At 45.5% G+C, this 26987-nt stretch overlaps 1 protein-coding gene across 6 annotated transcripts; it reads right to left on the bottom strand.

The window, feature by feature from the left end:
- Positions 1–2975: 2975 nt before the first annotated feature.
- On the bottom strand, positions 2976–26289 carry tle3b (TLE family member 3, transcriptional corepressor b). 6 transcript variants are annotated; one of them, XM_084681808.1, is made up of 21 exons: positions 26224–26289; positions 25432–25532; positions 25138–25201; positions 23780–23824; positions 17873–17935; positions 17559–17663; positions 14827–14856; positions 12997–13201; positions 12656–12672; positions 9833–9955; positions 9622–9672; positions 8654–8806; positions 7369–7501; positions 7046–7218; positions 6315–6391; positions 5958–6207; positions 4751–4998; positions 4346–4493; positions 4099–4249; positions 3889–3965; positions 2976–3551 (listed from the first exon to the last, which is right to left on the bottom strand). In XM_084681808.1, the coding sequence occupies exons 1-21, from the start codon at positions 26245–26247 to the stop codon at positions 3444–3446; spliced, it is 2346 nt and encodes a 781-aa protein (XP_084537934.1). In that variant the 5' UTR covers positions 26248–26289; the 3' UTR covers positions 2976–3443. The 6 variants fall into 6 exon arrangements, with proteins under 6 accessions (XP_084537934.1, XP_084537935.1, XP_084537937.1 ...); XM_084681809.1 differs by having other exon boundaries at positions 12997–13198; XM_084681811.1 differs by having other exon boundaries at positions 17589–17663.
- Between the last annotated feature and the right edge of the window lie 698 nt (positions 26290–26987).

Here is a 26987-nt window from a genome sequence, read left to right as displayed (position 1 = left end):
GAATGGTTATCGGTAAACCACCCCAAACCACTCTGACATCAGAGATTTCCATGTCTTTAGGCAGTATTCTCTTATTCTGTCTCTTCCGCTCTCCTTTGCTAGCTCACGTAAAACTTTTGTCCTCCTTCAACCACTTTAGCAAGAGAAGCCCCCCCCCTTCCACCTTTTCATTCATTCACTCTCTAGATATCCAGCAATGCCTCCTCTTTCGCTCAACCCCTTTCTCTGATTTATTTTCACTCTTTCTGTTTCTCCCCAAGCTTAGTTCTTCAAAGCCTGGGTACTTAGGAACTGCCTACTTGAGTGACAAGAAGAGAGTCAGGTTGACAGAAGACTAGAGGGGGAAGGAGGCTGAGAGAGGACTAGAGGGGGATCGAGAGGGAGGTTGAAAGGAAGACGCCGTTCCAATATATAGGGGAGGTAGAGAGGGAGAAAGGTGGTGAAAGATATTGTGGGGAGTGCAGAAAAAAAAGTATTACTGGAGAGAGAAAGACTGCAATGAAAGTAGACGGCTCAGACCTTAATCTTCCGAGCCAGTGGTCTTGCGTGAGGGGGCAGAGGATGTTTCAGGACTGGAGCAGAATGGTAGGTCTTTTCCCTTTGAGCTGACAGACTGAGAGGTGAGGAGATGAGGAAGCTGCAACAAAAACGTAGAGGAGGGAGGGGGCAGAGCTGCCATTATATTTTCTCCACCATAACATGGAGGCACCAAGAGACATTAGACTGAGAGACAGCAGATGGGTGAAATATTACAGATTTTGGGGGCAGAAAAACATCACAGACACATCTGAAAAGTCTACTATATCAGTTTTATATTAGATGTATGGCAGGGTAGTAGCTCATTGTTTTAAAAGCTGTTGTTTTCCCCCCCAAAGATTGAAGAACATAATTCTCCATGAAAATAACTTTTGACCTTCGCGATGTTTTTAATTTGTGGAATTTGTGAACACAGAGATTTTGATTTGTGATGCAGCACTGAGTTTATTTCTCCAAGAATATTTCAAGCCAAATTGCGCAGCAACATTCTTGCATTACAATAAGCTAAATCCAGCCACTTCAAACTGATTAACTTGCCTCAGTTTTCTTTAATGGGTCACCGGTGAGCTAGACGTAGCCTGAAGACTTATGTCTGGAGCCTCTTACTACTCATTTATTGGTGTGTGTGCCTGCGAGTGGGAGTTATGTAGTGATGGAGACAACCACATTGCCCATAATATGCATTATGTGGCTACATGAACACACAGTATGTTGGCATCATATGCTCTGGCAAGGCATAGACTCCATGTCTGTCCTCTTTCCCCTCTCTCTCACACACCCACGAGCTGGCAGCCAGCACCCCCGCAAAAGTGCAAATGAAATCAGCGGCCACCTGTGGTGGGAGCCGCGCACCGAAAGAAGGAATGGAGGTGGTGGAGAGAGAGAGAGAGAGAGACAAAAAACACTAGCAGATGGATCCACAGCTAGGTGACTCAATTGAGTGTAGTGTTACATGAAAGGGGAGAACGCGTCCAGCACTACCACATTATTCATACTTTCATACATACAGTAGTCTTGTTAGAAAGTGAACCTCTGAGTTCAGAGTCACTACTGACACATTAGGTCTGAGGCATGCATGAGGATCAGACAATGCCTGCATCATAGCTGGAGCCTGTGGTGGTGTTAGCTAAGATAGCAGCATGACTGGTCTGGTTTTAGGAGAGAAGGTGGAGATTCTGTGTGTGACAGTATGTTTGTAGAGAGGGTTGGCAACACACTCCTGATCCCAAGCTATGTGTCTCATGTCCCACCATTAGTCATTTCAAGAGGCAAAGGCTTGTCTGGACAGCAGCCCATAGACTCACACACCCTTTTCACTCACACGCATATGAATTATACAAATTATTTTTCACTATTATGAGGAAATGCATCTTTGTATCATCATAACCTATTGCTGAAATGGCAACTCAACGATAGTACTACAAACCCACTCAGTCTTTCTACAAAAAAAAAGTTTTATTGAATTATTAACAACTGTACATTATGTTCAGTGCTGACACAGTTTTGCTACATACTTTGGTGTGAATTTGAAATTCTCTCATCCCACCCCTTGTTTTCACTGAAAAGGAAAGGCAGGAAGGGTGCTGGAGATTTGAGAGCTGCATGAACTCTCGCCTTGAACTGAACATTGAGTATTACGCTGATGATGTGACCACAACACCAGGCCACACCATATAGTAAAAAAGTGTGTTCTGTTACATTTGATTTAGCCTATTGCTCCCACATGCCCCCAAATGCTTATCACAGGCACTGAATAATGTTTGAGCAACCGGTTAGGAACGGCTCAAGCTGTTCAATAGTTAACTCCCCCTCAAGCCATTTCAGGATCTCCATCATAGATAATGATAAGCAATAAGATAAGTATGTTAGTCTATGATCAAGATAATTTAATATCAAGAGCATTCAATATCTCATTCAAATTGTGTCAGGCTGACCAAAAAAGCCTGTCATACAGTCAACACCTGAGTTCCAACTGTGTGGAACTTTAAGTCCAATGATAGAAATGATGTCCAGAAACAGACTTCTTCAGTAATCCAAATTTTACGAGACGGCAAAAAAGGGCACAGACAAGTAGTAAACGTTTTTTTTTTTTTTTTTTTTTTTTTCATTTACAACTCCCCTTCTTGCAGTCCATCATGGCATCCTCGAAAAGACTTCTCCAGGAGTATCTTGTTTGGCAGGAGGTACTCACTTTGTCCTCCGAAAAAGAGTCCATAAAATGTTACATTTGCAACTGTTCTTTCTCTTTATTCCGAAAGATGTCTCAATTACCATAAAAGGTCAACTCTGCAGAATGTGAACAGCAAAAAAAAACTAAATTTGGATCGAAATTGCAAAAATATACAACGGACAACCCTAGTCTTTTCTCCTGTTAATGTCAGGCATGAAGGAAAGGCGAAAGAAAAATCCATCACAAGTACACCAGGACAAAAAATATATATATTTATAATATATATTTATAAAATGTTTTTATTTACTCCAATATGTACACTTTTCACAAGTCATCCAGGGAGCAACAGTTTCAGATGAAGCACCGCTCCATCTTGTCACGTTACGGACACATTTTCATTGCAGTGTAAAAATTAAAAAAATACGCTTAACCAAGCCCAGCAACAGACCCAAATTTAGGAAGGACACAAAAGAACAGCGAGGGCAGATTCAACCTGAATCGAAGTGACAAAATCGCAATAGCCACGGTTGACTAATCCAGGGCAGGGTAGAATGACTCAGCATCCGACCATTGTTTATAGTAGTAGAAGAAGTAGTAGTCCAATCCTGGGTAGTCTATACGGGGGGGGGGGGGGAGCGAATGAAGGCTTAGTCAGGAGGACACACAGGAGGGCTCGCAGCTCCCTTGTCTTGTCATTAGAAGTGCTCAAGCTGAACTATTCTTGCAGGCTGTCTAGTTAGTAGATGACCTCGTAGACGGTGGCCTTCTTGTCTCCGGAGCCTGTCACTATATACTTGTCATCTGCTGAGATGTCGCAGCTCAGGACAGAAGAGGACTCTTTTGACTGCAGAGATAAAGGAGAGGAAATAAAGTGTCAGATACCTCAGTTCCGTAGTTTCCCCATTGCTCCTTCAAGCTAATCCCATCATCTGGAATATGTGAAAGATGAAAGCCAGATAGTGCTAATGCATATTTCTGTTCATTCTCCCATTTCGCTTGAGAAACATCAATACTTCATTTTAAACGAATTCCAACAGCAAACCCAAACAAACATTTCCCTATCTGCTTTCCTAAAATTGTTTGTGTGTATGCCCTTTTGAAACCAAACACATTGGGAGCACACACACACAAACTTTCCACTTACTGCCCGGGTGAGTAGAGGAGATATTGATTGACTTTACCTGGAATATGCTGGCACCGTAGGGAGTCCTCCAGGCATTGAGGAGGTTGTCCTTGCCCGTGCTCACAAACCATTTACCTTTTGACACATGAAATGAGAGAAGGACCGTGAGGAATCGGTGGACATGGTGTGAAAAGGAAAGACAGGGTCATGGCTATCCTTACGGGTTCCTCTACCCGTAGGTAGTTGAAAGTTGAAATCAAAGTCTTACCACAGTAGGCGAACTTGAGGGAGAGGACGCAGCTCTCGTGCAGGTGCAGCTGGTACTTGTCAGGCTTGGTGTGGTGGAGCACCTCCACGTTGCTGCTCTCCATGCCCACTGCCAGCCACTCACCAGTGGGACAGTAACCTAGCGAAAAGATCTTAGAGGTGGAGGAAAGAAAAAAAGATGGATGTCAGTCTGCTTGGGGGTAAGATGTAATCATGAAAAGATTGTGTGTGTGTGTGTGTGTGTGTACCTGGGAGGTGAAGTCATGCTGCTGCAGCTGCCGGCCCTCCCGGAGGTCCCAGGAGCGCACAGTGTTGTCCAGCCCACCAGTCCACAGCTTGGTGCCGTCGTGGGAGATATCAATGCAGCTGGCGCCATCTGTGTGGCCCTGGAACTGCCTAAACCCCCACCATGGAGACACAGGTTAGACATGCCTGGTGAGAATCTGGAAAGTGCATGAAATCTACACACAACTGATACCTATGCCCAATGTACTACCCCTGATACATTAGACAGATTTATTTCAGCATCACAGATATAGAAATCACCCTCAAGATTAGCTGTAACAAGATTGAGCTCCTCAAGCAAAACATGTCATGAGGGCAACATTAACCTGATCCTCAGACCCCCCCCTCTTGCTGATGCGCTTTCTCACCTAACCAGCGTCTGGTTATGCAGGTCCCAGACGGCGATGTTGCCGTCGGAGCAGCAGGAAAAGCAGACCTTGGCGTCGGGGCTGATGGCCAGGGCGTAGCAGGCCGGGGCAGAGGAGGTGAGCTCTGCCTTGATGCGTGGCGTCTGGGAGGCCAGGTCCCAGATGGTCAGCGTGCTGGCCTCACCGCCCACGATGAGGGTGCGACCATCCGGCAGTAGCTTGCAGGAGCGGATATAATTGTCACGATTCTGGAACAGACACAAAAAAGAAAATGATTTAGCTGTGCTTCACAGTCAGCGAGTTGACAATCATCATGACAGATTTCCTTTTAAGCAAAAATCCCACCAACCCCTTTATTAACAACAAAGCTAATTTTTTTTTTTTTTTAAACGATCTCCTGTTGGAAACTAGAGTGGCTTTCCCTGACAAAGTGAGTGGTTTGAATACATCTCCCTCAGAGTGTGAAGGGAGGCTTGTTCTTAAGGAGGGAGGAAAGACAGACCAGGCCTGGCCTTGGTCCATGACTGAGATTGTGTATGAGAGATCAATAGTGCTGTCGGGCCGCTCTCAGTTGAATTAAACATCACTCTGATGGCTATATAAGATCAAAACACCAGCACTCTTCTGGTCCAGGTCTCTCCTAGTCTGCCCTTAGGAAGCACGGCAGGAGCAGCTTGACAGTACAAAATGTCACGAGTGAATCAAAAACTCAGCAAATGACTAACAGCCAGTATAATGGCAGGAGAGGGTGGGCTAGAAGAAGATAGTTCTTCAGGGATGTTTTCCCATTGGGATTAGTTCGATCCAGCGGTCAAACTGATTTATTTATTTAGCAAACTCCTCTCCACACAGAGATGGTTTAGAATTAAAGTGGGGCATGGAGGTGGATGTGGGGTTCAGATGAGGTCACTGAGTACTTGAAAAACTTTCAATGAGGTTAATAAATGTATAGTGATGGATGCTATGTCTTAGCCAATCAACACTTCAATGTCTCAAAGAGGTTACATATATTGTAAACATAAATAGCTGAAGTAGCCCTGGTGCAATAAAACCAACTGACAACTATATTTCTCCAATGTCATACAAAGCCAATGAGCAAATTATTAGCCATCTCTAGGTGGTAAAGCCAATAAAACAGTAATAAAGCAGAGTTCATTGGGTTCACTTCATAAGGTTGTAATAGCAGCTCTGTATGAAGGCTCCCTACCAGACAGTCCAGCTGAGACACAGGGCTCTTGCTGCCCGGCTGACTGATGTCCCAGATCTTGACGCAGCCCTTGCCGCCAGTGTAGACATGGCGTGTGGGGTTACTGATGGTGACGGCACACACCACCTCGCCATGGCTCAGCGTGTTGATCTGGCGGGCGTGCCGGGGGATACCCGGTCCAATCAGCGCGTCTGGTGGAAAGGGCACCGGCTGCATCTGACCATCCGCGCTCACGTGAAAAGAATAAGCCCTGCGAGAAATGGAGAGGTGAACAACCAGAACCCACACGGATGATGCAGTAGGCATGTCCCTTTTAATCAGAGCGCCACATGTAAACACCTATGAATCACAACTCACGGTTTTCCTCCAGAGATGGATGTGAGGCTGGCTGGCAGGCCTGGGGCTCTCATGTGAGGGTGAGGATCAAAGCCCGCCTGAGGAAACATGGAGGACCTGCCGTTAGCATGTTGAGTAACAAACGGCACTAAGCTGAGCTGTGTGGCTACGCTAAACTAGGTTTGGCCATCATTTAAATTCAGAACACATTTGGCGTCTTCATAACATGGCAGTGGATCATGTACATTTGTTCAAAAGGTTCAGATTCCCTTGCTTTGTTTGTAGTGTTAGCATAATGGCAATGGAGAGTGGCTTTACCTAAAGCAACAACATCGCACTTGCTAATGCAAATGAGAGCCTAAAACATGTTCAAACACACAGGGACTGTTCGTTTTTTCTCTCCCTTCCAGCCATCTTGCTAACCAACATCAAAGCCATAAAAATAAGAAATATTGAATGAGTGAATTATTGAAATAGGAAATAAATGCTAGCTGCAAGTAATATAACATGAAAGTATTTTAGCCATGAGCGGAGTTAATTAATTCAGAGCACTAACACACAGTTGACAACAGTACGCAACAAGTACTTGCAAGGAACAGAGGGGGAAGAAACAAATAGAAAGATGTAGTATGTGACGAAGCAGTTTCATGTTCATGTACATTTGGATCTGTCTATGTATCTGCACATAGTGATCCCTCTTTACAGCCAAGAGGGGAGGGTGTGCTGGCTAATGTTTCTTTCGGGGGCTGTACCATGGGCCCGCGCCCGTAAGCAGCCGCGGCTGCTGCGCTCATCTGGGGGGAGATGTGGAGGCCAGCGTAGACACCCGGGCTGGTGAGGGAGCCGTTCATCTCATGGTGGCCCATCATTGCGAAGGGCGTGGCATAGGAGCCGGCGATCAAAGGGGTGCGCAGGGCGGGAGCAGCTGGAGGGAGAGGGAAGAAATTAGGAATCTGGGATGGAAAACTTAATTTCTCCCTAACACTTGAGGAAACACTCAGCCTTGAGGACATGTTCATTTCATTCAAATGATATCTTCTCCAACATATTTAGAGTAGTAGAGTAGTGTACTTACTCAGTGCCTCCATGCCTGGGGGTTTCCCCATTATGGGCCGAAGCCCTGGAGTGGTGCTGGTACCCGGCGTGGGGACATCGTTCCTGGGCGTGGGCGTGTTGGACTTCAGGCCCGGTGTTGACGACTTATCATTCTGGGAGACCCACACCAAAAATAGAACAGAAGAAGTGATGCAGAAGTAGTAAAAGAGAGAAACTGACTTAGAAGTGAGTCTAAATCCCAACTATCAGGATGCAAGGAGGGTGGGTCAAATCCAGTGTGACAATTTGAGTGGCAAGCTCAAGGTAATCCAATCTAACACTGACACTTCATTACAGCCTGCGGGGCCCTGGCTGGTACATAAACCTCTCTTTCTCTGAGCCAAAATCCGCTAACCCCATCACAGGGCTGGAACTGGAAAGCAAGATGGCCGCCCCAGTGGCATTTATCCCTCATTTTCTAGCATTTAATCCCAGGCCGCCTCCAGGACCTCGAGACAGAGCCGGGTCCAGTTAAGCATGTTGACATATCTGGCCAAGAGATGGGGCATAAGTCTGGCAAGGGATTGTGGAAAGTCAAGGGAAGGAGGGAGATACAGAACGGATGGAGGGAGGAGGAGGAGAAGGAAGGCAGGTTAGAAATTGAGGGAAGATTATGAGGACAGGCCAGAGAGCAGGGAAAAACTGAAGCCTTACTTGGCTCTCTCCCTGAATTTGATGCTTAAAGCGACCCAGGCAAAAAAAGAGGGATGAATGGAGGGAAGGAGTGGAGTGACAAATCCCTCTAGTTAGGTCTGTAGTTAAGCACAGCGACATATCAGCCAGATAGGGTTGAGCCTGTCTGGGGGCAGCAAGACAGGATGGAAGGAGAGAGATGACAGGATGAAGACAAAGATGGTGGTGGTGGGGGGGGGGGGGGTGAACACGGGTGGGCAGGAGCAATCTCCCTGTCATAGCCCCTGGTTTATATACAGCACTGGCTGGGAAAGCAATTGACATTTATTTCGTAACTCATAAAAAGAGATTGAGAGGAGCAGGACAGGGTTATGGATCTTCAGTATATGTGCCCCCCCCCTCTCCTTCCCACTAGCTTCTAACCCCCTTTCAGCAGTCAGCAGCAAAAAATCCCATGTATTAGTCCTTCAAACACACACACACACACACACACACTTTACTAAGGAACCCCCCCCCCCCCCTTTTGCCTGTCAATTTTCTCCCTTCAAAGCTTCACCCACACACACACACACACAATAGAGCACCAACTAGCCTGCACACACACGTCATCTCCAGTCCTACCAGACACTTACGTGGGCATGGTCCTTGGCTTTGGAAGAGGGTGTGCTCCCAGAGGAGGCCACAGAGGCGGGGCTGTTGGGCGTGTCCTTTTTCAGGGTCCGCGATTTGTCAAGGCCATTTTCTGGGGGGGAGTGGGCAGGGCTGGCTCGAGGTGTGGCAGGGTCCTAAAGAGGGAGGAGTGAGACAGAGACACAGAGAGACAGAGACACAGAGACACAGAGAGACAGAGAGACAGAGACACAGAGACAGAGAGAGAGAGAGAGAGAGAGAGAGAGAGACAGAGAGACAGAGAGACAGAGACACAGAGACACAGAGACAGAGAGAGAGAGAGACAGAGAGACAGAGACACAGAGACAGAGAGAGAGAGAGAGAGAGACAGAGACACAGAGACAGAGAGAGAGAGAGAGAGAGAGACAGAGAGACAGAGAAACAGAGACAGAGAGAGAGAGAGACAGAGACACAGAGAGAGAGAGAGAGAGAGAGAGAGAGAGAGAGAGAGAGAGAGAGAGAGAGAGAGAGAGAGAGAGAGAGAGACAGAGAGACAGAGAGACAGAGAGAGAGAGAGACCACATGTAACATATAGGTCAAACAAGCCAGGGCCATGTACCAATGTATTTATTTTGTAAACCATGTTTGAATTCTACCACTGTCCTTGGCTTCAGCGTTCCTTTTAAAAGGTGGTGTTTATTTGGTGGTGTTTACTCAGACAAAAGTGTTTGATTAAAATGCTAAACAAAACACTTGCAAAACAAAAGGTTTACACACACCCAGTGTTTGGGTTGAGACATAACAGGTGTGGCGGTTGTAAATCGGTTCTGTCAGTTCTCAATGCACAACAAAAGCAGCGTTCATTCACTGCACAATGTTAAGATTGTGGCTCCACAGTTTAAACTACAAATCTGACACATGCACTTTCACACAGAGAAATGCACACATCCTCATAGACTAGACAAACTAACTCACACACAGTTGCTCTCACCTCATTGGATACATCCACAACCAGGTCATCACTCTTGTCCCCGTCACTGTCCTATAGAAGCAGACAGTTGATTTAGTCTGTGTGTGCGCGCGCCCCCAACTGTTTAACGATGTCTGTGTACACTGCGAGTGTGTGTAGTACAGGTCTGTGTGAACACTTAGGTAAGTGCATGGTGTGTGTGTGTGTGTGTGTGTGTGTGTCTACCACTCACGTATCGGCTCATGCTGTCCTTCTCCTCCACCTTGCGTTTCTTGGAGTCCATGCTGTAGTCTGAGGAGCCCCGGTGCTTCTCGCTGGCTGCCCGCAGGCTGTCTGACGGCGACACCGAGTTATTCTGCAACAACACACACAGAACGGTTGGTGAGGCCAACAGTTTGACTGAACCCTTTCACACAATTGTGGACGATCCCACTATTGTGATTTGGGTTATCCGCATAATGATCGCAGTATTATTTTAAGTAACATCATTTGATGGAGTATTCCAGATTGCTTCGGTAAGCCTATAAAATGGCTGTGTAGATTTCTCAGGCAGCCTTGCACCTATCCCGTCATTTCAGATCTTGATTTGTCTGAAGAGAAAAAAACTACCAAGCAAAGTGAATCCGACATGGGGCTTAGTGCAGTGAGTGCCATGCCCTTTTTTCGAAGATGGAAGAGCGAGCTTAGGGCAGACATGCCCTGCAAATCTTGAGGCGGGTGAAATAGTCACAATATTGACTAAGGATCAAACTGGCCCAGAGGGAGGGGGAGAGGGTGTGTTGGACAGGGCAGGGATTCTAGGAAGACCTCTCAGTCGCCAAGGCAATGGAGCGAGGAAACAGCCGGGGCAGCTGAGCAAATTGTGAGAGACAATCTGAACACACACACACACACACAAGTTCAAACACATATACAGATCTGGACTGGCCCAAACCAACCTTGGAGGACAATAAAAACACACCTCAAAAATCACCATGATGTCTGATACAGTCGGCGTAAAAGTAAAAAGCTAAGGCGGCCCAAATCTATTCTCAAGCCACACACTTAAATGGTTGGAGCAGACACAAACAATCTAACAAAAACAATGGCAAACAGAAATATACAGATTGTAACCTAGCGAGTGTATGTCCTGATTTATTTTCCTTCCTCATAACACACACACACTCACACACACACAAGAAAAGAACACAAGCTAACAAGCTAACCCTTTCTCAAAGGCTGTTGTGGTTGAACGGACGACTGCCAAGGAGTTTGTGAGTGTGTGTTCTGACCCCACACAGGTTGGCACACTGCCAGGACAACCCTGTGGTTCTACATAAACAAAGGGCCTGAGAGTGACTGAACGACAAAAAAAAAAAAAAAAAGAATGAGTGACAAGAGAGAGTAAATGAAAATCTGAGACAGAGGGGGCACAGAGGGAGAGGGGGCAAGTAGCAAAACAACCGGATGAAAAAGAAAGAGATGGGTGATACAAAAGGTGCCTACAGAGGGGGAAGGGGTGAAAGAGAAACAGCAAGAGAGAAGAAACAGAGAAAGAGAGGAAAGGAACCTGGCATCTAATGAGAGCCCAGCAGAGTTCCCCACTTCTGGGCATGCCTGGACGGGCTGGCAGATTGGCATCCCTTCAGAGCCAGGCAGTGGAGCTTTAGGCTGGGCAGAGCCGTGGCACTGCCAGCCTGATAGTCCCTGAGGCCAGAGCTGGTGTGTTTGTGTGCGCGCGTGCGCATGCGTGCCAAGACCAATGCTTTCAACCTGTTTGACAGCCCTGTGTTTTCATTGGCAGGAGAAAGAGAGAGGGAGTGGCCCGTCTCAACCCTTTGCCTCTTGACAGAAACCACTTGGCTGAGAGCGAGGGAGAGTATTAGGAAGTGCAAATAAACGGGAAGGAAGAAAACGAGACAGAGAAGGATGAACTTAAGATTTGGGAAAGGGAAGCGGAGGATGTGGTTGGGTCAGGTTGAGCGAGCGTATCCTCCTCAGTGTGTCCTCCTCTTGTGGAATGCTAGTCTTCCTAACTCTTGAAGCCAAACCAGACCTCCCCTTTTTCTTTCTTTCCCTCCCTTAATCGGGCTCTAAATATATACATTAATGTTGCCTTTGTCTACAAAAAAAGCCACCCAGCCTGTCTAATCCTGTGACCTTTTAAGGCGTGCTTACCAGCGACTCAATAACCTGCGCTCGCCTCAGACGGCCCCTATCAGGTGACCCGAGACGAGCAGGGGTGGAGTGAAGGTTGGCTGGGCCTAGTTAGTGCTAGTGCTGCTAACCGCTAGGTTGCTTTGGGGGTGTGGGGCGGAGGGTTCAGTTCCCTTCAGACATGACTGCACCCATTCAGGCTGGCCAGTCAATGGGAACTCAATCGGACAGAGCCGTGCCCCTCGCTACCCCCACCCCCTTCTCCCAACACCACCACACACCCCTCGCCTCCGGGCTATCAGAGAGATTTAAGCCAGTCTAATAAACAGGAGCTTTAACAAGGCAGGCAGCGGGGACGATTTTCTCTCTGCCTCCATAAATATGTAGTGGAAAGGGGGCAGAGAGAGGGGATAGAGATGAAAAAAGAGATATAAAAGAGGCGTAGAGAACGTGGGCTGAATGCACAAGGAAACAAAAAAGAGGTATTTACTTAAAAGGTAGAGATGGAAAAACTAAATGCATGTTATAAGAAAAGGAGTGATTGAAATAGTAGAAGAAAAGACAGGGCTACGGTAAATCCTTTAAGTTGGAAGGAAAGAATAAGTATTTTTTAATTGTGATGAAATGAGAGATACTAATCCACACCCTGTGGTTCAAGTCATTATCCACCAGGATTAGACGCCACCAGCTTAAATCAAGACTTCATTTTCCATTCATCGGTTGATTTCAAGGAGGCTTAACGCTGCAACAAAAAAAAATGACTGTGCTTTTGACTCACCGAGTGCAAATCGCTAACAAGGGGTCTGAGCTCAAAGTCTATGCAATATGTACCTAATCATCAAACAGATCCAAAACCAATGTCAAGTTATGTGTTGCTGGGAAAAGACTGGAGGTTGACAGATGTCAGGTGGAAACTTACCGTGCTTGACTCCCGCTCTGTCACCAGAGGAATATCCAGGAGGGAGGGAACGGATGATGGGCCATGGGAGAGAAAAGACAAAACAGAGGATTAGAATGCTTGTTAAATATCTCATTTAAAAGCAGAAATTCACTCTGATGTATTCGGTTTTTCATCAGTTCACTCTACATCTTATGGAACATAAAGAGACATATCATATAAGCCACTATACATTATGTCCACTGTAGAGACACAGTGATGGGCAGTTGTGAACAAGAAAATCCCTTTATGCAGAATCAACATGACAATACCATTATGTGGCATAACCAAAATGGCCACCACACAATTCTCACAATTCTCACCTCTGTGCTCCAGGTCGTGGTGGTTCTTCTCGTCCTTCACAGGGAGGTGGGCCTGGCTGCCCAGGGCGCCTAGTGCCAGTAGGCCTGCGCCCGCTCCTGGTACTGGGGGAATGCCCGGGGGCTGGAGACCTGATGGGTGGGGTGGCAGCTGGATGGGAGGGCCGTGGGCAGCGTGAGAGAGGTGCTGTGCCTGGAGCTGCTGCTGCTGTTTGGAGAAAACAACAGTGGGTTGGCTGGGAAAAGGATCCAGGACCGGCTAATATTGGGCTTCAGAACTTTCAGGGGGTGATTATTAAGTTGAGTGCAACATTGTGAGTAACTGTTATTTATCTGTACTGATATCAGAAATATTCTACACATGTATTCAAGATGTAATGTCTATTGAGGAATGTATGTCAACTATCACACTAGCACCCCATTGACTACAGCAATACAAACTTCCTAAAACTAAAACACAAATGTTCAAAAGGCACAAAAGACACCAACTCAGAAACAGTATCATGGCTTTCATGCAGAATTCTCTTTTTTAACTACTACACATTAATAATTAGTAAAGCAACCACAACAAAACTCACTTTGGTTAAAGGCCTCTTGTAAAATGCTCCCCACATGTATATGCTATTCTAAAGGCATATGAAAATCATTCAACACCCTGACAAAGCAACGCAGCACCCACCCCCCACATACCCACACAAACACACACACTCAGCCCTCCCAGGAGCCTGTCAGTGTCTGAGAGACTATGGAGGGAGTCAAATGGCCTCCAGCCAAAAGGGAAGCAAGTGCTTTAAAACAAGGTTAAATAACACTTAGCACATCCATCAACTGCCACCCTACTCCACAGTCCCCCAAAAATCCCTCTCCTCTATGCTAGCATTGCCTTTGTCCATTTTGTCCAATCAGGAAAGCAGACATGTAAGGTGCATAGGGCTTGGGCCTTAAAGAACAGAGTTAATTTAGCCTTGCCATTAAGGACAGGCCTATTACCTAGTATTGCTCATTAGCTTGAGGCAGGGACGTAAAATCATATAACAAACACAACCAACATGGACAAGGGGTCGTTAATCAATATTATACTGGTCTTCTGTGAAGTAAAAGCCCATTTGTGTGATGGAAGGGAAAAAAATTATTACCCAAATGTGACTGCAGTGAAAGCAATAAGGAAGAATAGGGAGTGTACAGAAATGAGAGAGAAGGAGGGGTGTATAGATAGAGCATGGATGTCTCTGTTGAGCATGCTTAATGAGGAGGCATGCAGAGAACATCAAGAAGCCTCATTAACAAGCCAAGGGAGGGGGGCTAACAAAAAAGAACAAAATAAATGACTTCTAATGCAATATTCCTGGATAAAAAAAAGGTTTTCTCTTTGCCATTTATCTTTTTATATTTGCGTAAATGTCTACCAAAGCTTGTGGCCCCTTGCTGTGGGAGCCACAGGAAACAGGCCATTAAAGCGAACTAAGCTCCCACACATCATTACTGTCAGGTGGAACTAACGTCCTAGTACACTACACTAGCAAAGCTCACTGGCAGACAACCAAACAAACATGGCAACAACTGACTGGGATGCAACCAAATTCTTTTAATCTTTCTTCCTCTCTTTTTCTTGATTGGCTTTGACTGAACGTTCAGGCGTCATCAAAGTCCAGCCTCTTAACCCCCAAAAATGGGGTTGCCTGTTTTGAGTGTCATTCATTGCATGCTTTCACTCCAACTGTACTATATCATCTCTTGTTGCAAAGCCCTTGGCATGCTTTAGTAGGCAGCAGTTATAACAAATGTCAACACATCCACACATCTTTACATTCCCACCCTCTCCCAAACACTGACCATCAAGGCTGGGTAGACAGCATGTTGCTGCTGATGAGTTAAAGAGAGGAAGGTAAGAAAAAGCCCAACATAGCTCAACAGGTACTACCACAGGTACTGATATAGCTAGGCTATTAGTGAAAGTCATGCTAGCTAGGCTAAACACATAATTATGATAGGATAACCACAGCCGCTGCTAATGCTAAGCTAAAACATGTACTACTAATGCTAAACAATAAGTACTGTACCCAAATGGCAGCAGATGACAGAGTGAAATGTACTCACTCAGTCAACACTTATTGGATAGAAATGAGACCTACAAAAACGAAAGAGGACCTGTAATGGCTGTAAATTAAAACGTTAACGTGGCAAACAAATCAATACTGTTACTTTGTCTTCTGTAAGGCCCCTACGCAGTAGGAGGGCAAATGGCAGTCAGTGAATAGTATTATGAATTTAAAACAGAAATTCAAAATGGACTTCGAGCACATGTCTGAGGAAGACCAATAACAAACCAGACACTAATGTTTGACAAGAACACGATTTGCGCCTCTTGCAGATTAGCGTTTACAAAGGAGTTTACTGTGTTAGATAAGTAACGTTCCAGCAGTCTGTTAACCATTATCTAAGCAGGAACCATGTGCTGAAACCTAGTCACTGTGACTCATAAGCTGGACATTGTGAGTAACTTAACGCCATATTCCAGAGCATCCCTTTGCATCCTATGACGGCCTTACAGGCTTTGTACATTCAAGATACCATTTTGGGTGTGTGCTAAAGCAATTAAGTCAAAATCCATAACGCGTTTATCACATCGCACAATGAAGAGATTGACTAAGTGCATAGTCTCAATGGGATTGGGCTCTGGTTTTTATCACCATAGATAAACTTGCTTTTGGAGATTGATCATCCTTAGCCATGGTGGAAAGCCCCCAGTGTAAATACAGTCCAGTACACTGACTGGCGGTGCCATTAGCACCGCTAGTCTCAGTTAGTATTTAGTATTTATTGGTCAATGATAACCTCTGTCTGAAGGACAGATTAGCAGGTTGTAGATATCCCTAGATAAGACTGATTAGGTCTCCAGGAACACCTGGAAACAGCTGAGGGGGCTTTGGGACTTGGGACAGAGGTCAAGGTGTGTGTGTGTGTGTGAGAGAGTGAGTGAGTCTGTGTTTTTGCTGTCCCAGACCACAACGTAGTAATACTGTGCTTACTGCCTGCCATCAGGCACAGTCAGTACTTTTCTTGGTATTCTTGTTTGGGTGTTTTATGTGTCCCTTTTATTTTAAGGGTGTGTGTGTGTGTGTCAAATGTCCCACACTCATCCATCTCTGTTATTAACTAAAGCAGCAGGATGCCAAATACTGACCGTCTCAGATTATCATTGGATAATGACCCCCCCCTGGCCTTGGCCTTCCTCCACCGATCCCCCTGGCAGCCATCTCTCCACCCCTTTCTCCCTGTCTGCCCACACCCTCTCTCCCTTACAGAGGAGAAGCATAGGGATTGATCTCTTGCCCTTGCTCCCGCCAACTAATAAAACCTCCTTTTCATAGTGTGTGTGTGTGTACACAGCCTGCCAGCCAGGCTCTCATCAACATCCTGACAAAACACACTTCTCCAGGTGTGTAGTGTTTGCGTGTGTGTCCACGCCCTGACCAAGCTCACTGGCCCATCCCTTTCTTAATGTGTGACCAGTACACACACATTTTGAATATAGACAAGGCCACATATCTTATGCTTTTCACATATTTGCCATGATATGTGGATCAGAGGCAGTAGTTTGGGTCTACCTGCTGTAGCACCTTATACAATTAAAGTTAGGTGTAATTGGAGCAAAAAAGCCAAGGTTCTGATAATGGCCTGATGGACTTGGACTTGGGATTAACCCTTCTGTCTACAACCACTTTGTTCATAACATCCATTTCAGGCCCTCTTAAAGACTGGATGTTTACCACTAAGAATGTCACATCAATAATGATGATCAAAATATTCAGCAACACTTTACATTAGGACACATTATGTACCATGTGACTACATAGCAATTTCTATATACCTACAATGTTTACTATGTAATCAAATGGAAATATGTATTACCGGTCAAGATTGTTATAAAAGTGTAGGAAGGCACAGTATGGGGTTAGGAGTAAGGGTGTCAAGTGGAAAAGCCCTCTCTGAAAAGCCCAACCTCTGTCCCACCAAGTTTTACTTGTGTCATAACTTACTGCTAAATCGTAAAGATGTGCACCTACACAGCACTTCCTATATAACTAAAACGTTGTTCTTATAGGTATTGCTAGTCACATGGTAGTTATTGTAATCTTAATGTCAAGTGTAAAAAAAAACAAACAAAAACAGTAGATAAATCCTATCAATAATGCATCACATACTCAAATCACAAACTCAAATCATAAAGACCATCACTGGCAAGGGCAAATCTGCACACGGGATGGGGTAAGCGACACAAGAACATGAGTTTTTAGAAAACATAACTTTGATATGAGTGTATGTTATAGTTTAAAGGAGGAACAATGGAACCTCCAACATAATTATGCCTATTCACCATTTCCCGCGGCATGTCGTATAGATATGATACGTAGGACTACAGACTAGCACTATAAAGTGCCTAACCCCAGCTTTAGAGCATAAAGGTCTACATTCTATGAGGAGTAGTCTGACAACCTCCCACTGTGCGTGCAGGTTTGCCCCTGGCCTGAGGTCAGATGGAGGTAGAAGAGGGGTATACACACGGTGAGGGGCAGATTTGGAAGTCCACGTACCCCGATGATGGCATTCAACTCGGTCATAGTCACCTGCTTGGCACGCTCAACAGCCTGGGCCACCTGCTGTTGGTGCTGAGGGAACACAAACAAACACAATGAATGTAGCAGAGAGTAGAGGCGGGTGTGTGCATTTGTTTACAATACACTGCACTGTAGAAGATTGTGTATTTGAGTTTAATCTTACAGTTGATATTCTTGGATATAGTAATGATATCAGTTTAGCTCTGCTGGCCAGACATAACTCTGACCAGCAGTCTCACGAAGTTGTTCCAAACACTCACCTCTTGTGACAAGAAAGGCATGATCTGGGCGAGTATCGCATTAAGCCGCTTTGCAATCTCAGTCTGATAGGGGGAAAAAAGAGAGACCGATAATCCTTTTAGATTTCCAGATGCAGATTTGTCTCTCAAGGTGTCCTTGTAAAATCGCTGTTACCAGACAGTGTATTCATCTCACCGCCAACATAAACAAAACAGGGTGTCATTCACTCAAGAGCATGCACATCCGAAACACACTTAAACACCTGAACGTTTCTAATGGTAATGACCCCCCCTCCAGTTTGTCTGGAGGCCCATCCATTTCCTAGCTAAATGGGCACCACCTAAACACAAACCAAATTTGGTCCCTCCTCCCCATCCCCGAGATCCATTAGGCTCCCCCCCTGATTTCATTAGGAGACTGAAATATGCTAATAGCAGCTGGGCAGAAGAAGCCAAATGAGGGTAATTCTTCACAATTAGCACCAAGATAGAGAGGGAGACGGAGAGACAGGATGGCTGGCTGACTACTAGTATCCATCATGAACATCATTTGTATCGAGTGGATGGAGCGGTTTTAGCAGAAGACTAAGATGATCCATCCCAGGACAAGAGGGTCAATGAGAGAGAAGAGGACAAAAAAAAGAAGAAAAAATACATGAACAAATAAGGATGATGTGGAGGAGAGCGCTCCGTCTTGATCTGACACTAAGGTCATCTGATTTGACTGTGCTGGGGGTGAGAAGTACTGGATGTATGTGAGTGTGTATGGTGGGTGCAGACATAGCCCTACAGGTCTGGGGGAGGGGAGGTTTAACCAGTTGGCACTTTTTTTTCTTTGGTTTGGCATTAACCTTGTTTGAGAGTGAGTGTTCTGAGTAATGGTCTGAGACAATTGAAATGGAAAGGGAGAAAATAGACAAAACCTTAATTAACAAAAAGTAAATCAGCAAATTGTGAAAATCCACAAAAATCATTCCATTCAGAAATAGATCATCTTGCATACAGCAAATATTTCATGTTAGGATGTTTCTACATGATTGTGACCGTTATACATTTTGACACAATTTCTGATCCCTCATACTATCAAAACTAGATTTATTATGTTATTGGGATAATATATGAAACTTATTGGATCATAGAACCAAAAAGCCAAATCTGTCTCCTCCATCATCTCTTCCCTTCTTCCTAACCTATCCACCATGTATTTATTTTCCATAGACATAACCCCAACCCTATTTCCTTGTAGTGCCCCCCCCCCCCCATGTCTCATTCCAGAGCCCCTTTCCCCGTGTTGCCTGGGCAACAGTGGCAGGCCCTATCTGGGGCTGATCATTATGTAAATTGGGTCTGGGATTGACCATAACTGCCTGTAAAATCATATTAGGCACACAGAGGCAGGTCATTAAATTGAATTTTGGGCCTGTCGATCAGATCGGCACAGGAAATTTATGGGGGATTAAAAGGGGGGTACATGGGAGCGAGGCTGCTTGGCTCCATGTCTAGACATGATGGGAGGGTGGATTTGAGGCGGCGCACACACACACACATCCCCCACCTGTTATTTGTTTGGGAAGTTTTGAACAGTTAGTCAATCGATTGACCACTCCAATCTTCACATTCAAAATACTCTCACCGTTCAAACTACACTAAACACTAACCATAGATACTCAGTAAGTCAGTTATTTTGCCATGACACTAAATGCTACTCCCCCTCCTATCAACAGGTCTTGGAGAGGGTTTAAAGCCATGCATGAAATCCAGGTGGGTTTCTCAGTGTGTTTGGGGCCATGAGACCTGCCCCCGGCAGGAGTAGCGTATACACAGCACTCGCTCTTCACGGCTGGTCGGCTTTGTCTGTGAAAAGCGAGCTGGAACGCCAGGTGCTCGGACAGCCGAGACTTTGACCCTTTCCCAGAGGTTGCATTCGGTGGTCCCCAGGGCTTCCCTGAAAACTTTGGCTTGCTAGTGGGACTGAATAAATGACTTCACAAGAAAAGAGCATCAACTTTTTGCCCCAAAAAGCGTCCGTATCAAGCTCTACGGTAATCTTGCAACTTCATAAAGTTACAAAAAATAGTCTGGTGCAGTCATATATTCTGACAATTTGACAAGTGACAAAGACTTATTTTGGAAACAGTCAAACCTTTCACAAGTTAAAAAGTGGAATAGGAAACAAACGTGTGAAAGAGCACCTGAACGGCTCTCAGTTTACAATGTAAGCGTCCCTAGTAGGAGACCTGATGACAACGCGGTGGCAGAAAGGGCGCCTTTAGCCTCTGCTAGCCACCGCCGCTAAAAATAGGGTTGTTGTCGCTTAAAGCCAATGAAAACAGAGCCCTTGAGCTGTCTGAGGCTTTTCACCGGGCTTCCATAATTACAGAGTACTCAGAGCTGCTGAGCGCTCGCTTGGAGAGGCCCTCTATGCCACAGCCCCGTCAGTGGCAAGTGTTGAAAGCCATTTGGCTGTTTGTCGCTGTGGGCATTAGCATACTGGGGAGTGGAGGTAAGGAGGGAGGTGGGACTGATGAGGATTCAATTGGCGGGAAAACAAGGCATTGATGGAATGGGGGTCAGAGGTTTTGGCGGTCCTGGGCTTTGGCTGCTCTGATGCCCAACCTCTACCCCTTTCCCATCATTGCCCAGAGACCTGGTGTTAATACTGGGGGAGCAGAAGCTGAGGGGGCAGAGGAAACATCTGTTTAGCATGAAAAAGCAAACACACTCTGTATTTGCAGGAAGTGCTCAGATATTTAGACAATTAGAGTCAAATACCCACTCTTGTTTATTGAAGCCAAATCTTGCCAGTAACCATCAACTCAGATATGCTACCTGGCATTTCTGCTGACAACCTAATTGTGCAGATCCAGGAATAAAGTAGCCTATTTATTCATATAGGGGAGTCAGGTGGCTGAGCGGTTAGGGAATTGGGCTAGTAATCTGAAGGTTGCCAGTTTGATTCCCGGCCGTGCAAAATGACGTTGTGTCCTTGGGCAAGGCAACTCACCCTACTTGCCTCGGGGGGAATATCCCTGTACTTACTGTAAGTCGCTCTGGATAAGAGCGTCTGCTAAATTAAAAATATGAATTCACCTAGTCTATAGATCTGTGCAGAGTAAAGACCAGAACCTTCTAATGGTCCGGGTCACACTACCAGGCCCTGACAGGCAGCACACATATGTGTATGCACACACACACCTCCCTCCCTTCTCTAGGTATTATAGAAACCCTTGTCATTAAAAAAAAATCCCTCTCCAATTCCATTAAGGCAGGATAGGACCCAGAATTGTTTTTTGAAACCAGACAGCCTTTTCTTCCATAGGTCTACATCAGGCACCAAAGAGCACTACATGCTTGAGTGAACACACACATTTTCAACAATGCTATGATTGTATTGTACTCTTCAATCTGATCATTCTTGGCTATTAATGAAGTTTCACAACCACTGGTAACCACTCTACCCTCCTTGTAGCTAGACTGGGGAATGTGTGTTCACCCAGTAAGTTTGTTTTGGCTTACTGACAAGTCAACCATCATCACCTTGGCAAACAATTCCTGGAATCCTGTATAAATTATTCATTTGAACAAGCCTCCCCCATCTCTCTCTTACACATATACGCTCACACACCTCTCTCCTTCCATCTATATCCCCCCCCCCCCAACCCCCCCCCCCCAACCCCCCCCCCCCCCCACCCACCGACAGGACGGACACAGACAGGACTTCCCTTAATAAGCACTCTGAGCTTCGGAAAACCTAGTTTATCGACTGGCAGAGGAAGGAAACACACACAAAGAAAATGGTCTTATGATGAGAAAAGGCACAGGTTCTCAATGAACTGTACCCAAACTGGCTGAGACACAACTGGATTAATGAAGAGCAAAAAAATTAAAAGAAAATGCACATAACTGGAGAGAGAAGAAAAAAAACAGCTGTACACTTGCACACACAGGGCATGTTACAGGAGAAGCCTAATGAGCTGCTCTAATTAAAATCATTTATTGACAGCGAGCGAGGGTGATTACCTCCGCCTGATGCTCCAGCATAATACAAGACGCTGTCAAAACAAATCACCCCCCTGGCTTCCAGAGAGCCCTGTGCTCTGCTACCAGCCGCACGGGAGGGTGCTGAGGTGGGGCTGGGAGTGTGTAAAAGACAATGCATGGGGAAGGGGGGAAGCTATCTGATCAGTGGTGGCAAGGGATATGCAGCATTGTATATATCCACACACATCTGTCAAAGTGTGTTTGTTAGCGCACTATTAACACCTGCACTACATAGCTTCTACACAGCTCCACTCAAATCTCAAAGGAAATGAGCATGGAGGTTTTGATAGGGAGGGGGGGATGGTGTTGATGGATAGCCGTGTTTTCTCCTTTACAAACTAAATCCCTCTAGCTGGGAAATAATATGCCTGCCTGCATCCAATAATCCGACCCCCTTCCCTCCCCTCTATCCCTTCCTCCTAGCCTCCCTTCCCCCCTTTCCTCCTCAGCAGCCCGAGATAATGGGGAGAGTCGAGGGCTTGTCTGTTTACCCCTCGCTGATGTCATCACAAACACTAGGCTGGAGGGATGAAGGGGAAGGAGTGGGATCATGCATTATTCAGATGGCTCACTCCACTCCGTGGGGCTTATTGATAAACAAAAGGCAAAGCTTGGGACCCAGCCAGTCGATTAACCTGTTCTCCTTCCCTTCTCCTTCCTTCCTTCCTCCCCCCCCCCCCCCCCCCACCATCATACTTTGTACACCCGATAAATGGTGAAAGAATCCCTTACTGTGGGGAGTGGAGATGCTAGTTTGGATGTACACACATTCGCAAAATCACACTCAACACTGCACACACAGTCCTCATCTGGTAAATCGGGCAGTGGCTATTCCAATTCTCTATCTACAAACAGATGCCATTAACCTTGCAGGACCCCCCTGAGAGTGAGAATCATAAGGCCAGCCAGTCCTCACCAACACATACTACCCCCCATCGTTCATGCACACCCATGAATCACCATCACACCACTAACGACGTGCAGGCTTTCATTCTCATCACGTAGTCAGAGAGAGGGGGTAAAGGGGGGAGGGGGGGGTTGAGGGGAAGTGGGAAAGAAAGATGTAGAAATGAGGAAGCATGAAAGAGGGGGTGAGCTGGCGAGAGACACAGAGAAAGACACAGAGAGAACATGATTAGCCAGAAGAAATTGCTGTGACCGTATCCCTTTATACAGATGTTCTATCAAAATGGCTTCTTTGGTAGAACAGGTGGGATGATGTGAACTCTTACCTGACAGGCCCTCTCATTAACCTATTGATACTAACCTATCAATACTGATGAACACCTCCTGCGAGGCCTGGTGGTTGTGCTAAAGTGTTAGCCTAGTAAACTAGCAGCACTTTATTTCAGGAATTTATACACGCGCGGCTCAGACAGGTCAGGTGTTTGTGCACGCGCGCACACATCCCCTCAGACTCCCTGCCAAAGACTTCACTTTAATCTTATCAAAGCAGCCCCATCAAGCTGCCTGCTCTGCACACTATTTAGCCTGTCAGCGTTTTCATAGACAGGAGGGAGTCGTGTGTGTGTGCGTGTGGTTGTGTGCGTGTGGTTGTGTGCGTGTGTGTGTGTGTGTGTGTGTGTGTGTGTGTGTGTGTGTGTGTGTGTGTGTAAGGCATTTAGGGATATGGTTATAGACTAAGGTCAGAGGTGTGTTTGAAAGAAAGCCTTCTCTTGAACAAACAGAAAAGGTCCTTGCTACTGCTATCCAGTCCTAACCTAAAGACAGACACATGTACGCACGTAAATGCACACACGAACACAGACAAACAGGTCAAACATACGTCATTCACAAAGGAGCCCCAAGGCCGCTGATGACAACCCCAGTCCCAAAACCCTGCTTTGAAAAAAGAGCATTTAGAAATATTTGCTTTAAAGTACATACCTGTTTATGCATCTCAATGTTAAGCCCATAGGACATCTCGTAGTACTATGAAAAAAAAAATATATATTTGACATGTTAATTCAACATATGAACAGTGAGATGAATATGCACATTTGATATATAAAAAAAAAAAAGTTCCTAGTTCCTTCATGACTTGCTATATGTCAGTGATGTCAGGTTCACAAGGGCAGGCTGTCTCAGCTGGAATGTTCCTGATTGACACAATCTTCTACTCTGCTCTTTAGTTCTCCTTCTTTCATCACTTTTCATCCAGTTTTTCCTCCCTCTTTTGGTTGAAAATGTCATTAAAATGACTTTGCACAAATAAAATGTGTCTGCATGTATGTGAAGATATTAAACTCTTTAGGTAAGTATAGAAAGTATTGGGCTAGCATAGGTACAGACAGGAAACATGACTTGGGAGTTGGGGGACAGAAAGGTAGGACCTCACATAAGACATCGAAATGCTAACACTGTCAGTATGACAACAATGTGCAGTGCTTTTCAAAACAAGAGACAATTGCCCCTTGCCCCTCCCCTTTCTTCAACACTGTTAGATTGAGGTGTAAAGTAAACATGTACACTTTGAATACTTTGTACTGGCAAGTCAATTTAGTTAAATGATGTTGAATAAATATTTCACACCATGTAGTGTTTTCACGAACCTGTCATGGGACCATGTTAAGTGTGTGTGTGTGTGTGTGTGTGTTCTCTACCCGCCCCACTTCACTCTAAATAAAGCAGGGAGGAGCCAGAGAGCACTGCAGATCAGTCCAGGAGAGTAAAATAAGCCCTAAATAATATGATTCACACACAAAGCCAGCAGCTCAGTCATTAACCCCTAGGGGGTCAGGGGAAGGGTGTGTGTAAGGGGGAGGGGTGGGGCTCGTAAATTTGGCACTGGAGCCATCCTCCCTTCTCAATAATGTGGGCCTCATCACACCCTGCAATCAACCAGCCATTGGCTGGAGTCCTACACCACACACCATTTTCTTCAATCACCTTGTTAGTCAGACTTGTCCTCATGTAATCACTTGCACCAAGTTGACCATCTTGAGTGGAGTTTAACATTGCAACAGCCAACACTGCTAAATGTGCCAATGTGCTTAAGCACAAAGATGAGACTAATTATGGGGGTCAGATGGCTGAGCAGTTAGGGAGTCGGGCTATTAATCGGAAGGTTGCTAGTTCGATTCCCGTCCATGCCATAGTATGCCGAATCATGTGTCCTTGGGCAAGGCACTTCACCCTACGTTCCTCTGGGAGAATGTCCCTGTACGAACTGTAAGTCGCTCTGGATAAGAGCGTCTGCTAAATGACAATGTAAATGTTATGAGGCATGAAGGTTGTGTTCTTACCATGACATAGTGACGCTGCATCTCCGTCTTCTCATTGGCCAATTTGTCATATTCCACTTTCAAACTGGGAGAGATTATTTTACATTATTTTTCATTTCAATAATTACACACTTTCTAAACATGCCAAGATGCTCTTAATAAGTTATCAGAATGTGTTTGTCAATGGAACCTGCATACTGCAGGTGTTATGTACAAAGCAGACATCCATATATATCCCCACACACATTCACACGGTATGGACTAATTGTTTGCCCCGGAAAAGAACAAGTGCAAGAGTAGTGCACTTGTCATTACCTGTGGTATTGAGCTTGAAGGAACTGAAACTCGTCTTTGATCCTGTCGCATGACTCTGCCACGGTAAACTTGAATCCAGGCTGCCCCGGTTGATGAGGTGCCTACGAACAAAGATCCAAATAAGACTATCACAAAACGGCAATACCACCACACCCATAATTAATCTGTGCCATATCTAGAATAACATCCCTAACAAATACGACATCTCGTTTTCTATTGTTGCCGCTTTCATGTTAAAATGATTTTCGCTCGAGTTGAAAGTTGGTTTGTCAGCTACGTTGCCCAAGCTTTCGTTCCCTTGAGCCCTTCCTGGTGGCTGCTTTCATAATTGTTGGGAGAACCCATTATCACTCAGAGCGCGCTGACAGAAGCGGATCATTGCATGCGTCCTCAAAAGAACACGTTGGAGGGGGTCACAACCTGCGCTTGGAAGAATTCTATGCATGTACCGCAATTATTACAACATCCGCTTGCTTAAACGGAAACTACTCTGATAATTGAGAGTAATGTATGACAGGGGAGATTATTTTCTTACACCATGTCTATTCTGCTCGAGTTTTAATCTGTTACCACAATTCGAAGAAGTGAATAGCCTAGGTGTTTTCAGTTTATATCCAGTCGAAACCTTTTGTCAATTGCTTGCATCATCTCCAGTTCAGTCGACATGGGAACCATAAATACTAGGTTAAGGTGCAGGAGATCGCGAGCTCCTTGCTGACAAGCTAATTACTCTAAAAGCGGTTCATTAGCATACGATTTACAAACACCATTATAACAAGTGCTTCATCTTACCGGATGCCGGCCCTGTGGATACATGTTGTGTGTATCCTTTTTCAGTGGGAAATGGGGGGACGGGGGGTGGGGGACGGGGGGTGGGGGGTTGAGTAATCCGAGTGTAGTAGCGGTTGTCCGCCACCCCTCCCTGTAAAACCCAAGCAGTCAGACAAAGCCTAGTCCACGGCGATGGAGAGTGCACGTCGACCCAATCCCTGGATCTCTCTCGGTTTTAGTTGGTTGCTTGCTTCTATGCTGTACCATCACAAACAAAGAGGAACTGATATTAGCCCTGGGTACTCGCTTGTACTTGCACAGAATAAGGCATAAAACATCTGTAGCACACACTACCATCATAGTTGACTGTCTTTCCAAAAATAAGGCCTACTTGGTAATTTAATCATAACAATAAACTGAAGAAGGAACTTGGACATCCACGTAGAATTTGCCTGTCCAATAGTGTTGGCTAATCTAACTTCAAAGTTGATACATTTATGATTTTATATTTCACTACATATGTAACGTTTTTCAATGGCAGGCTATCATGACTGTGAAATAGAATCGCTTTGTTGCGAAAGTCTGTCAGCAGAATCAGCAATAATACATGAGGAAAAAAAAACACTGCGGCTCTCAGCGTAGCAGCCCACGAGCCACACCACCAGTCTTGTTAGCGGCTCTTCATTTCTTCTGCTTTTACCTTTGTCTCGGTTGATTCCACTCTCTTTTCAACGACGACAGTATTTTCTCAAATGCTCATACCCTCGGCTCGTGACCTTCCTCTA

Source organism: Hypomesus nipponensis, chromosome 19, assembly GCF_054491055.1.
Source record: "Hypomesus nipponensis isolate SF chromosome 19, ASM5449105v1, whole genome shotgun sequence".
In the NCBI taxonomy this organism is placed as follows: domain Eukaryota; kingdom Metazoa; phylum Chordata; class Actinopteri; order Osmeriformes; family Osmeridae; genus Hypomesus; species Hypomesus nipponensis.
The sequence above is the reverse complement of the archived record's forward strand: the minus strand, read 5'-3'. Positions and strand labels throughout refer to the sequence as shown.

Excerpts from the sequence above, each read along its gene's own strand:
- tle3b (XM_084681808.1), bottom strand. The coding sequence starts at position 26,247 with ATGTATCCACAGGGCCGGCATCCG. Across the intron at positions 17,936-23,779 it reads ACATTGAGATGCATAAACAG|ACTGAGATTGCAAAGCGGCT; the intron begins GTATGTACTTTA and ends TCCCCCTATCAG. Across the intron at positions 13,202-14,826 it reads CTGTCTACCCAGCCTTGATG|CAGCAGCAGCTCCAGGCACA; the intron begins GTCAGTGTTTGG and ends TTCTCCAAACAG.